Genomic DNA, 13,795 nt, shown 5'->3' with positions numbered 1-13,795 from the left:
AGCATCCGACAATCGTCCCAGCGACCATCATTAGTGAATGCAGGCGGAGTAGGCCCGGCTGGCCAACCTCCATCCACAGTAAACAGGCAGTCAGTCATTGATGAACAACTGCCTGTTTACTCGGGTCGATCGTCCTTTGATTTTTTTTTATGCCTTTATGCTGAATGATCCGAACAACAAACCAATTATGATTCGTTACTCGGATCATGTAGGAATTTATACTGAATGATTTTCATTCAGATTCTTGTTGGATCACGGGAATCTGAATGAAATTCAGTTAGTATAAATGCGCCTTTAGAGTTCTGAATGGAATGTGAAGATTAGATGTGAGGGGCCAGTGTTTTCTCCCACAGGTGTGTCTGTAGATACAGACTGTGTACATTGGTGTGTACCTATAAGCCATACATGGGGACATGGCGGAACACAAGCGAGGCCACCTCTTTAGACAAGGGGCAGGAGTTCTGCAAGGAGGAGCATTTACTACTTCAGTTTCCAACTTTAAAGGGTCCAATAATAGAAAATTAACTTCCCCGCTTTGAATAACATGATACATTATAAGATCCCTTCAGTTTAACTGAACTGGAACGGTGAGTCCCTGTCCCCCCCCCCCAACTCTGTAAACTTTCTTTGTACTTGTTGCCTAGAGAATGATTAATCTGAATGAGGGTATAGAAAGTATTTGCATGTCCAGCTGCCACGTCTTGTCCAGTTGTCTGCCTTTGAGCAAAGCAAATCCTGCACCACAGGCCATTTTTACAAACGCCTTCCACAGCCCTCATTGTCTCCGAGCTCCATAGTCCCAAACCCCCAGCTGCCCCAAGCATCTGTCTATACAAATACCAGGGACTAAATACAATCAATGATATTTTTTATACTAACAGGGAAACCTAAAAGCGTGGCAGTGCTAGAAACTACGCGGTAGTCGGCCATCTTAGGATCACTTCATTCGGGTCCTCTGCAGAATTCAAGACATTACCTTGGGACGTCATAGACGGGCAGATGTCTCGGTGACAATGGCTCTTTGTGAGACATCTGCCAGTTCACTGGATGTGCGCTGAGATTTATTATGCCTTTTAGACGCTCTTTACACCTCACTAGACAGTTTTGAAAAGTGTCTAGAAATGGGGGTGTGGTTAAGAAAAGTCCTAACATGCGTCCGCCTTATCACGAGCGTGCGCCATTATTTTGGGGGCTAAATGCTATTGGTTTAAAGTAAGCCAACAAAGGAAGAGAAGAATGTCTAATGTGTCCAGCAAGAGGCAACAGATTTATCATTGTGATAAATTTGGCGCAGCTTTAGCTCGTCTTAAGCTGTCTAAGTATAGCGACTCTTTTACACAGGTCGATATCGCTGTTAAACGAGCGCGGATCATTCAGATCGGCATTCGTTTAACAAGCCTCTTACACAGGGTGATATGAGGGATGGATAACTGTTCGTAGGGTTGTTTGTTCCCCATGCACTTGGCTTTTTGGGGGGGGGGGGGGGGCTGTAATGATCAGTAGAGCCTGGCACTTTATATAAAAAGAAAGCTCCAATCCTGGCCACCACTACACTGAACACCATTACTGTGTTGCCCAGATGTTACGATTACTTTCGGGCAGCACAACATTGGCGTTCACTGTAGCGGCCTGATGATAATTCGGCGGGCAGTGAACTTTCCCCCTTACTGTGCGAGTCCCCTCTCAGAGTGCCGTATTCATATGGCCTAGAATGAGTTGGACCCAGGATTCTCGGTTGCACCTCGCATGACACGGACCCCCCATCCGTGTGTTGTACGATGGCGGGGCACTGAACATTGCATGTTCTACTCTCATGTCTGAGACTCACATAAAAGTAGGACATGCAGGAGACTCAGACTATCGGTCTGTTCGTGTTCTGCGCATCTTGGTCACGGACAGAACTCGCATGGGAATACTGGCCATGTGAATACGGCCTTAATTGTTATCGGCAGCACATTCCTCATCCACACAGGGAAATCTGCTGCTGGCAATGCTAATTTTTTGGCATCATAAGGGACCCTTCACACGGGATGGAATTGTCTGCAGGACAGATTTTTTCAACGAGTGTGGATTTTATTGCGCAATGTTTAGCGGGATTTATTATGTTTTTTTCCGCAGATTTTAATTGGGCAATCACATCTGCTGCATGTTAGAAATCCGCAACAACAATTCTGCGAGACATCCTTAATTCCGCAGCAGAAAGCGGAATTTAATCTTGCGGTTTTGAAGTAAAGACGCGCAAATTTTAACAGGTGCGGAATTCATTTATTGATCTTAAAGAGGTCATCCAGGCAAAATAAATTTATGGAAATCTGCTTAGCCTGTTGGAAAAACATAAAAGAAGCTATACTTACCTTACCCGATTCGCTGCAACGACGGCGTCCGGTCCCTCACTGCTCTCTGCTTCCTGCTACAGTAGCCGTGACATTCTGACAATGGGACATGTGACTGCAGCAATTGCAGCAACTAATCACTAGCCAAAGTGAGCCGGTAATAGGTTGCTGTTGTCACATTTCCTTAGTGTAGTTGACATCATTACTACAGCAGGAAGGACCAGGCACTAGAGATGAGCGAGCATACGCGGTAAGGTGATATACTTGAGAGAGCAGCGCCTTTTTCGAGTACCTGCTGGCTCGTCCCTGAAGATTCGGAGGGGCCGCGGGGGTCGGCGCGGGGCAGCGAGGGGAAGCGGGGAGGAGAGTGAGAGAGATCCCTCTCTCTCTCTCCCTCCCGATCCCATCTGCAGCCCCTCGCTCACCCCCGCGGCCTCCCGAATCTTCAGGGACGAGCCAGCAGGTACTCGAAAAAGGCGATGCTCTCTCGAGTATATCGCCTTACCGAGTGTGCTCGCTCATCTCTACCGGGCACCATCGGAACAGTAGCGGCAGAGGTTCGGCTTACGACAGTATGGCTTCTTTTATGTTTTGCCAGTAGGTTGAGATTTCTAAAAATGTATTTTGCTTGGATAACCTCTTTAAAGGGAACTGTGACCACATCTGAGCACCACAAACTAAGTTATGATGCTTATAGGGCAGGTCCCGATGCACTTTTTATAGGCCGGCTCTCCGGTCCCACCTGTCATCCATGGAAGTCGTCGCGTAGACAATGCAGCAGACTCATCTCTGCAGACTGTGCATGCACACTTCCATAGAGGACAATGGGAATGTGCGCACACAGTGGACTTCCGTGAGTAACGGCACAAGAATGGGAAGTCGGGTAGGTATAAAGAGTACATCCTTGAATTTCTCGGGACCTGCCCTATGAAAACCATAACTTAGTTTGTGGTGTTCAAAGGTTCCCTTTAAGTCAAAGTTTTGAGACAGACTGGTAGCTATGGATATTCTGCCTAACAACTACACTTAGAAGAATGTAATATCTAGGCAGTGTACCCATGGGAACCAGGCTGTCTTAATTGACTCAATTGCTCAGCTGGATTGGCATTGAGCTGACAGCAAAAGAGGAGAAAAAAAGCAGCTTGGCATCAATCACACCATGTTTTCCCCCATTTGGTGATATGTCTTCTGTCCAATAATAATAAGAAAACGTGACAACATCTTGTTATATCATAAAGTAAGGCAAAAAAATAATTTATCTATTCACCACCAATCTTATCTTTTCTTTTATCATCAGCTTTTTGCCTCCACTCGAAGTCAACTTGAGCATCAGCAATACCAGTAAGCCATCGGCACAGTTTGGGCAGGAGCTCACTGTGGCGTACTTCCTCCTCCTCCTTTTGATTTGGTTCCTGAATCGGGAGTTTGAGGTCAGCTACCGCTTGCACTATCATGGTGACGTCGAGGCAGATCTCCACCGCACTAAAATCCAGAGTATGAGAGATCAGGCAGATTGGCTTCTCCGTAACATCATCCCTTATCATGTGGCTGAACAACTGAAGGTTTCCCAAAGCTACTCCAAAAATCACGATGATGCCGGTGTCATATTCGCAAGTATTGTCAACTTCAGCGAGTTCTATGAAGAGAACTATGAAGGAGGTAAAGAGTGCTACCGCGTTCTCAACGAACTGATCGGAGACTTCGATGAACTGCTTAGCAAGCCCCATTACTCCTGCATTGAGAAGATCAAGACCATTGGCGCTACCTACATGGCTGCTTCTGGACTCAACCCTTCTCAGTGCCAGGACAGCAGCCAACCGCACCGCCACCTGCAGACGCTGTTTGAGTTTGCCAAGGAAATGATGAGTGTGGTGGATGATTTTAACAACAACATGCTATGGTTTAATTTCAAGCTTCGCATTGGGTTTAACCATGGTCCATTGACAGCTGGTGTTATTGGGACCACCAAGCTACTTTATGACATCTGGGGGGACACAGTGAATATTGCCAGTAGGATGGACACGACAGGTGTGGAATGTCGAATCCAGGCAAGTGAAGAAAGCTATAGGGTGTTAGTGAAAATGGGCTATGACTTTGACTACAGAGGGACTGTCAACGTCAAGGGCAAAGGACAGATGAAAACGTACCTCTACCCAAAATGCACAGAGAATGGCGGCCTAGTGCCCCACCATCAACTGTCTATCTCTCCGGATATCCGGGTTCAGGTAGATGGGAGCATCGGACGGTCACCTACTGATGAAATTAGCAGCCTCGTGACGGGAGGCAAAGGGGCAGTGGAAGCAGGAGGTGCAGAGGCAGGACGCAAGCGAGACAAGACAGAAGACAGAGGCCGAGATGGAGGAGCACGGTGAGGCTGGTGGAGTGGAGAAGGACCATATAAAGCATGTGGGCCCACCAGTGATGAACGAGACTGATGGCCCAATAGAGTACTTATGCTCTGCACCGTGCCAGCTAATGGACCTATTCATTCTAGCCACTGCATCATTCCGCAACTCAGTCTTATGGTGATGTGGCTTCCAATGGATATCTATATAGATGGCTCTTAAATTCTTCTAGCGCTGGTGGACCTTTGTGTCCTGAGTACATTTTACACTGTCTCCCACGTATGGTGCATTATTTGGTCAAGTATAGAAGAGTGTTGGGGGCTATAATATGTCCTTGTTCTTAAGTGCTGGGGTAATTCTTCATACTCTACTCAGTAGTCAAGGCTGCCTAATAAGGTCAATGATCCAACTCTGTCGACAGTCATTCCCCAAATGGTGGCAATATCTATGGAGGTGTCCAACCGTCTGCAGATAGGTTACCTCCGGCGAGTTGCACAGACACTGGATTTATGGTATATAAGTTGGACGACCATTCTCTAAAGCCCCCCATCTCATGCCTCCGCCTCTTCGTCAGCCATACTGAGGATTGAACTAAGTGCCTTCCACTCTCTGGGCATGTCTCACCCAGATGAGATGACAGTGACACCTTGCCGCAATTCTCGCTATTACTTGCCAAAAGCATGCGCCTCTCTGGACTGCCGCCCAACCACATGAAAACAGTGGTGATGGGGGGGATTTGCTGAATGGGGAAAATGGGTAGTGAGATATTTCCTTTGTTTCTTAAGACAATGCGATTGTAATGTGTTTTCGGTAACACTTTAGCTGCCTACCAGTTCCCGTTAGCTGTGATGCCTCCTACCCTGTAACTCAGAATCTCAAGGGTATTTTAAGAGAAAAAAAATCCAGTCTTCTATATCCCATCCTTGTTGCCATAGCAGAACAACGTAATAAGGTACCTCTCTCGCAAAAAAAGAAAAAACTTAAGACCTTCTCCTGTTCACCAAGCTATGGCGGCCATATTTATGCCAAGACTGGTCTGTTAAAGGGGAAGTATCACTTTTTTCATCAGACTTGTGTCATAATCTATGTGCAATATGATAGCATTTTAGTTATGAATTGTGAGATTTTAACCGTTTACCGCATTGACCTTTGTTAATAATTCTCAGTTCTGATCCCAGCTTTCATGGGGTCTTGTATCCCATTTTTTTTTTCATTTCTAAATGGTACCTTCCAGCTACCGGTTTGAATGTATTATATAAATATTGCTGAGATTTTTGAACTTTTTTTTCTGAGGTAACACGAGAATATTTCTTACAAGGGTTAAAAATGCTAACTTTGTAGACCCTCTGACTGCCAGTTGTGCTGGACTAATGAAGGGGTTCTGCCAAGATGGCATCCCCTGTTCATATGCTATATTAAAGCATAAGTCTTGGAGCTGGCCATGGCTTCCCCAGCAAAATCAGCTATTTGCCATGAGTGCTGAGAGCAGGACTCAGGGCAATCAGATGATTGCACAAGCCTCGCATTCTTAAAGGGGTTGTGCATCTTGGCACAACCCTTTTATGTATCTTTGAGTCCTCTTAGGCACCAGGAGTCCTACGTAGCCTTTGCTTCATCCAGGACAAATACTCAGTCCACTGTCCTAGCCTTGCTGCATCTAAATACCTGAACCAAGGCACAGTGGTGGCTCAGGAACCCAGCACATGCCCCACCAAACTTTGTGGCCGTGTCAGGCTAGTTATGGCTTCTGCCAGCAAACTCAACTCTTTACTTGATGTGCTAAGAGCAGCACTCAGGGCAACCAGATGATTTCCTCAAGCCTTTTATACTAAAAGGGGTTGGCAAACCGCTTTAAGTGTTTTTGAGCCTTCTTGATCACTAGGGGTCACGGCTAGGCTTTCCTTCACATGGAACCACTACTCTAGCCTTGTATCCAAGGGTAATTATGAGTTCAGAAGGTTGCACCCTGGCCCTAGAGCCTTAGGTGGCCCATGAGGTCTCTTTTCCCCATAGAAGAAGACCAGTACCTTGAATGAAGTATTATAGTTGAGGGTTCTGTTTCAGACTTTGCATTGGGGCCGAGCAGCTTCAAGTCACGCCTCTGCCCGTATCTAGATACACTGGCCAAGGCAGAATGGTGCCACCTTTCCTGGGGCCCCACCAAACCCCCTCTAGCTATACCCCTGCACCAGTGTCCAGGTTAGACTGCAACCTACTGCACCATAGATGGCCCATAAATGGTCCCTCTAAAGTTGTATCAATTGTCTCTTTTTCCCCCCCAAAACTGATACTTCCTCTTTAATAAGTATAAATACTAAGTAAATGGACATAGCTGTATACATAAAATGTATTCTTCTTACAGCAATGGTTGGGGAGTTATATTTCCCAAGTGTTTTTGTGTTAAAGTCGGCTTACGATATGTGTACAGAATCTTATGAACTGCAAAAAAATAGCTACCTGTGTACATACATGAACAGATGTTACTTCATAGCGCCAAATTTCTATAGGTTACACCAGCGTTTTTCAAACCTGCAATTCTCCAAGTTGTTGCACAACTACAATTCCCAGCATGTGGCTGTTAAGGCATGCTGGGAGTTGTAGTTTCGCAACAGCTGGAGACCACTGGGTTAGACAAAGCAGTTATGGGTGCCCCTATTTATTAGACATGAACCTGCTTACCAGCGAGGTGTGGGGGTTATTTATGGGTTAAACATGGTCAATGGAAGAAGCATCAGTATACGGTTGGCCCCTTATGATAAATTTGGCTCCAATGTATGCACATATGGGTACACACATGTATATGTATATATATATATATATATATATATATATATATATATATATATATATATTATTTATATATGTATGTGTGTGTATCTACATGTGGTTACTTACATGTACATAAACTCATAGGTATGAACCAATACAGATTCATAGATGGCTATATGTATATACTCATCCATATGTAGATCTATATGTACACAGGGGAATAGTACCCGCTCCGAGGAGAATGTAGTGCCTGGATATAAGGGCATCTATTAGACGTGCCCAGGTTTCCTGTGACTCCTCCCCAGGTCTTGCCTCTCCTCCTCTTCTTCCTCTGTATGCTCAGACTTCTGCGGTGACCGAACGTTCCTGCTGCGCGATATATTCTGCAGAACCAACTGCAAAAGCCAAAATAAATGCATTGAATACTGGGCTGAGTGATCTGTGCTGCGCCAAGTCTTGTATGCGTGTGGCATCATTTCTGAACTTGTGATCGGTGCCAAATCTTCTGGATTATCAGGTGACTTCTGATTCAGCCCCCTCTTCTACTGTATGTAGTGTAATAGCAAGAAGAGGGGGCAGAGTAACACATGACTGCATGATCAGACTGCACAGGGTTTGTTTGTAGTCTGGAACCATACACACACATAAATCAGCATAGGAGCTGTATACACTATCCTACCAAAAGTGAGTGGACCCCTGAGCAAGAATCAAAAGTAGTATTTATTTCCATATGTTACTACTTAGTGGGGCTCCTTTGGCTCTAATGATATCGGATACTCTCCATGGCATACTTTCTACTAACGTCTGATACACTTCAGCTGGTATTTCCCTCCATTCATCTTGCAAATGTCTGGCAAGTTCTCTCAAAGAAGATGGACGCTTGTTCATATTTCCTGACCTGATATTCCAGTTCATCCCAAAAATGTTCAGGTTAGGACTCTGTGCAGGCCAGTCCAATGTTTGCAGGATGAATGGAGGGAAATACCAGCTGAACCTGGTATTTAAAAAAATCTGATTGGCGAGGGCTGCATTGTGGGGCTTAATGTCATTGGCAAGTACGCTAGAACGTCAATCTGTTCAGGTCATGTGATGCGCATAGTTTGCAACAATGTATCATTCTGGAGACCGAGTTGTGCAGCTCGTGTACGATTGCCTAGATTGGGTACTTACTTTAACTATAGCACCAAGTTTGATACAAACTGCAGTAGCTGACTGTTTCTGAGGGCTTATTCACATAACCATATTTACGCAGGTATTTCGGCACATAAAAAAATGAACCTAAAACACAAACAGGCGAAACATTGAATTTCATTGGATTCATTCAGAGCATGTAACTCACTCACTCGGGATAAAGGACCTTTGATGATGTCACCGTCATGTGATCAGGGGCGGAGCATGTAACTCACGCACGGACGGACAGGTGGTTGTTAGTATTTTGTTAGTGTGTGAAAAGATAAGTCTTGTCCTATCTTTCGACGTGATATGCAGCAAGCTCCCATAGACTTTGATGGCAGCTGGAAAAAAAGGGAAGGGGAGGGAGTTACCCTGCGTACAACGCTGGTAAAAGAAAACAGTTCGCCGTAATTAGGCATTTTAATGCCATTTCGAGGATTTCAGCAATCGCTTCAGTGTATTTTTTAACATTCACACAGCAGCGCCCGGTGTGAATGGCTTTAAAAACGCTAATTAAAGGGTTCTGTCATTAGAAATCAAAAATTCTATACTCACCTATTCCTTCCCCGTTAGTCTTCTACCACATCTTTTTCCCGCCGATCTTCTCCTGTCTCCTGCAGCCTCCCCCCGGGTCACCTCACCTCCAGCCGACCAATTCTTCTTTTGGTAACAAAGCGTCCATTCTCTGTAGTCTCCTTCCTGGATGGCAATGTATGCTACATCATTAGTGAACGCCTAGCAGGGAGTGCTGAGCTATCGTCGAGACTGCACATGCACGCTGTCTCTCTGCAATAGTATATGAATACTCACGGAAACACAAAGTGCATGAGCAGTCTCGGCAATAGATCTGCATTCCTTCCTAGGCAGTGAACGTTACTTAATTGTGTCAAAAAGTAAAAAGTCATGCATATATACACTGTGTATGGGCAAACGTAACAATGCATAGGAGACCTAAGGCTGCTTTCACATCTGCAGTGGGGATTCCATTTGCGGAGCAGGATAGGGGAATCCCCTGGCCAAATGTGTCCGTCTTATGATGGAACCAAATAGCACTGAACAGACTCCATTGACTATAATGAGGTCCATTCAGTTTCCGCTCAGCTGCCCAGTATTTTACTGGAAGAAATAGTGTTGCATGCAGCGTTATTTCTTCTGGTATTCCATGCCGAATTTGGAACCTTCAAATTGAGGTTTCAGCACAGATGTGAACCCGGTCTAAGGCTGCCCATTTCCCCATACACACTAATGTATGGCTTGGCTGGTCATTTATGGGTCTAGGGAGGTGAGATACAGCCAGACACCTCTAGTAGTGGCTTATCTCCCAGAAAACAGGCAAATCAGGTGTTAATATTTAACATTCGCGAATCTTCTTTCGCCCAACAAATGCCATCCCCCATACCCATTAGGGCGCATTGGCACAGTCGTATGTTCTGTCCGTATTGAGTACTTATTTTTTACTGACTGAATACGGACAGCTTAGGACACACTGAATTAAATTGGCGCATGTGTTTTCTGTGCAGACTGATGTTGCAGTAAAATTAGCGAAATGAAGTCTAGATTTATTCTTTTTTTGCAATATTACGCAGTGCATCCCTTTGCGTATTCGCGCATTTCCCATAGACTTCTATGGGGGCCTTTGCTGCGCAAAGCACAGAAAGATAGAGCAGGTCCTATTTTTTTCTGCGTGCGCATACACACACATGTAGGCAAATCAATGGGTTCAATTCACCGTGTTTTGCGCGTATCACATACGCTGTCATGCGCAGTCCTTCTGATTTCCTTTTCTTCTTTCAGTTCCCACTCTGACGCATAGCGACGGTGTGTATAAGCACCAAAATTTGTGAATGGATCAATGAAAATCAATATACTTTCATTGAATCCATTCGCTGTGTATTACGTGCGCGTATAGCGCGTGCGTAATATGCAATTAAATTACGCTTGTGTGCGTCTACCCTCGACAGCACACATGGTATTTACATGTCCATGTGCTGTGTGATATGTGGGAGACCGCACATTTGCGTATACTACATGTAAAATTGCCCATGTAAATCACCCTTTACAAATAACTGGTTGCATTTTCGTAAACGTTTTGTGCGTCTCGCAACGCACAAAACTTGCACGATTTTCTTGCCTCTGCGAATGCACATATAGAGTGGGGCTCGAGTGAAGAATACTAAAATCGTATATCATATGATTTAGATTGTGGCCAGGATGGATCGCGCAGCCTGTTAGGCCCAATTTTGTTTCACAATTCATTTTCTTGCTGCTAGTGATATAGCAGCCACCCACCACTAGATGGCTCCAGTGCACCATTAATTACATTGTAATACAGCATTTGACTTCTACAATGATTGTTTAGTGCGCACATGCTGAAGGTCATTTACAACATACAGCAATGCAGAAACATGGCGCAAGTAGACTATTATACACTGCTACGCTGGGTATGCAGGAAGCACATTTTTTCTGTATATAAAGGTTCTTGCACAATCCTGTAAATTGGGCATTTTCTCTATGCTGGTTACATTTTGCAGAAGACATTTGCAGCAGGATCAAAAAGCACCCATAGTTTAACCCAAATGTATTACAAGACGCTCTCATTGTATGTTCCATGTTTTGAGCAAAAGTTGAGCCCAATTACTGTAGTGCTGGAAGAATTAGATTTCGCAGTCATGTGACTATGTCATGTGATTTCACTGCACTCGTCACATCATCCGCTACTGTATCGTTTGCATAGAGCGACAAATTTTAGGGAGGTTTGGGCCATTGCAAAAGTTTAGAGAAATTATATTGGTCAATAAAGGGGTTTTCGGGGCATTTACTATACGATCGTAGGGATCTGCCACTCAGGATCCCCACTGATCATCTGCTCTTCCAGCCCTCTATCTGTGCAGCTGACTGGACATCCGCATTAGGGTTGGAGTCAGAAGCGTAATAGAAGGCTTTGCTGCTATTGATGGGATAGGTTATCAATAGTAAAAGCCCGGAAAACTCCTCTAATGGATTTAAATTTAAGGGAGCTTTTATAAACCCCTAAAAAGTCAGAAAAAAAAAATTAAAGGGGATTTTCAAGATATAAATATTGATGGACCACCATTAGAATGGATAATCAATATCAGATCGGTGGAAGACTTCTAATAAGGTGTTTGAAGAGGCCATGGCACTCAAAAGATGGCCACAGCCTTTAGCCTTGGTCTGTGACATTCCGTCCATTGGTCACACGGTCGTTGTGCAGCTCAGTACCATTTATAGTGACCCTCCAGGGCCTGGAAAAACAGAGATGGCCGCAATACTTCTCTGACTACCTGATGCACAGTATGCATAGTATACATTGGTAATCTAAAACACCACATGCTGCTCTGACCGGCCAGCACTGCCCATGCTGGCATCACTAGCTAGTTAAAGCAGTGTGTGTAGTGTCTTAAGGCCCTTTTACACGCAAAGATAATCTTGCAAATGACTGAAAGATTGAAAGTTTTAAACCCCATTTAGACACATAGATTATCACTCGAAATTCGTTATAACGATAAAAGTGAGCGATGGTTTTGCTTTTAAAGACGGACGTTTTTAACCTTACGAAAATCCTTATAAAATGTTGGTCTTTTCAGTCGTTGTATTATCGTTGGGGGTGTCTGCATTGAAAACTCCCCTCAAATCGCTGAATGACTGAATGATGTCATTTTGACCAAACGAAAAGCAAACGGCAAAACAATGGATTTTAAGCTGACTGAAAGACAACGATGAGCGAATCTGTAACGAAAACTGCACGACGGACGCAAGATGGACACAACGATTATCGCTTAAAGGATGGCTTTTGAGTGAATTACTATTAATGGCCATTAACACTTTATCATCTTCATTTGCATGTAAAAGGGCCTCCATGAGCTGTTTGCAGAGCCCAGTTTGTGATGAATCAAACGCCCAGCTGTGCACACAGCTGCATTGTTCTCATCAGGGCTGCCAGCAGGTTACAATGTTATCTGCTGGCTCCCTGCAGAGATAACAGCCTCAGGTCTACTGAGAGATAAATGTGTTTGCTTTATCTCCAGTAGCTGAAGGATGGATTTTAAGTTCACCTTAAAATGATCGTTCAAACAAAAAGTGCCCGATGCCTGTGTTTGCATGTAACGATTATTGCTCATGTTCGGTCGTTTGAACGAATTTTGAGCAATCATTGTTGCGTGTAAATGGGCCTTAAGACTACTGATGCATACTTATGCATAGAGTTTATCAGGTAGTCATAGACTGGTAGAGTTGGAAGGGACCTCCAGGGTCATCTGGTCCAACCCCCTGCTCAGTGCATGATTCACTAAATTATCCCAGAGATCTTTGTTTGTCCAGGACTGAAGGATCACTTTTTCAATGGGATTGAGCTGCAATACCAGGCACAGCCACTATAAAATGTACAGTGCTGTATCTGGTATAAAATGAAGAGACTGCAGAACTTTGCAGAATGCTGATGCCTCGTCAAATAAGGGTTGGACCCCTACCAATCTGATATTGATATCCTATTGTAAGGGTAGGTCATCAATATCTAAGTCCTGGAAAAGCTATTTAATAGGAATTTCTCACTAGGCAAAAGATGCCTTCAATTTAGGAGATGGCATAAGTAAACTAAGACACTCTGTACCATTGCATCACTAAGCTACCCCAAATGTCTGCTAGCAAGTTGCCCCTGCATGATACCCGGCCATTCCACCTTTCTGATTGATCACATGGCCGCATCCCTGGCACCCGACATACTAATGCACTGATTGTGCAGCTATGTGATCATTATTCTTGGTGAGAGGGGAGAGTCATAAACAGCATCTCTTGCTCTGGTGGACCCGTTCTGTCTTATTATACACACAGCCCATTAATGTGAATAGAGACTTCATAATGCTTTTGTTCCCCTGTGGGGGCGCTGCAGGGAAATTGAACACTTACTGTCAGCTTTCTCCATTGATTACAGCTGATCACTGTTGGTCCCACGGAGAACGCTTTGTGATCTGCTTATTGTCTTGGGACCATTCTAACAGGTAGCGATTGTCCACAACGGAGAACCCCTTTAATCATAGTATAATAAAAAGTTCTACAAGTTTCAAATATACTTTATCTTTCAATACAATCTGATTTCTAGAATATCTGCTTGCTTTCAGTGAATAGAAAAATAAAAAAACAACATTATGTATAGTCAAA

General features: G+C 44.3%; 1 protein-coding gene across 1 annotated transcript in view; it reads left to right on the top strand.

Moving 5' to 3' along the window:
- ADCY9 (adenylate cyclase 9) overlaps positions 1-7,876 on the top strand; it is a 105,671-nt gene extending 97,795 nt beyond the window's left edge. Inside the window, exon 10 of the mRNA XM_066576483.1 lies at positions 3,631-7,876. Coding sequence (XP_066432580.1) covers positions 3,631-4,705 — 1,075 coding nt within the window. The 3' untranslated portion in view covers positions 4,706-7,876. The remainder of the gene's footprint in view (positions 1-3,630) is intronic.
- Positions 7,877-13,795: the final 5,919 nt, after the last annotated feature.

The sequence above is a fragment of the Eleutherodactylus coqui genome, chromosome 8 (assembly GCF_035609145.1).
Source record: "Eleutherodactylus coqui strain aEleCoq1 chromosome 8, aEleCoq1.hap1, whole genome shotgun sequence".
Taxonomy (NCBI): Eukaryota; Metazoa; Chordata; class Amphibia; order Anura; family Eleutherodactylidae; genus Eleutherodactylus; species Eleutherodactylus coqui.
The sequence above is the reverse complement of the archived record's forward strand: the minus strand, read 5'-3'. Positions and strand labels throughout refer to the sequence as shown.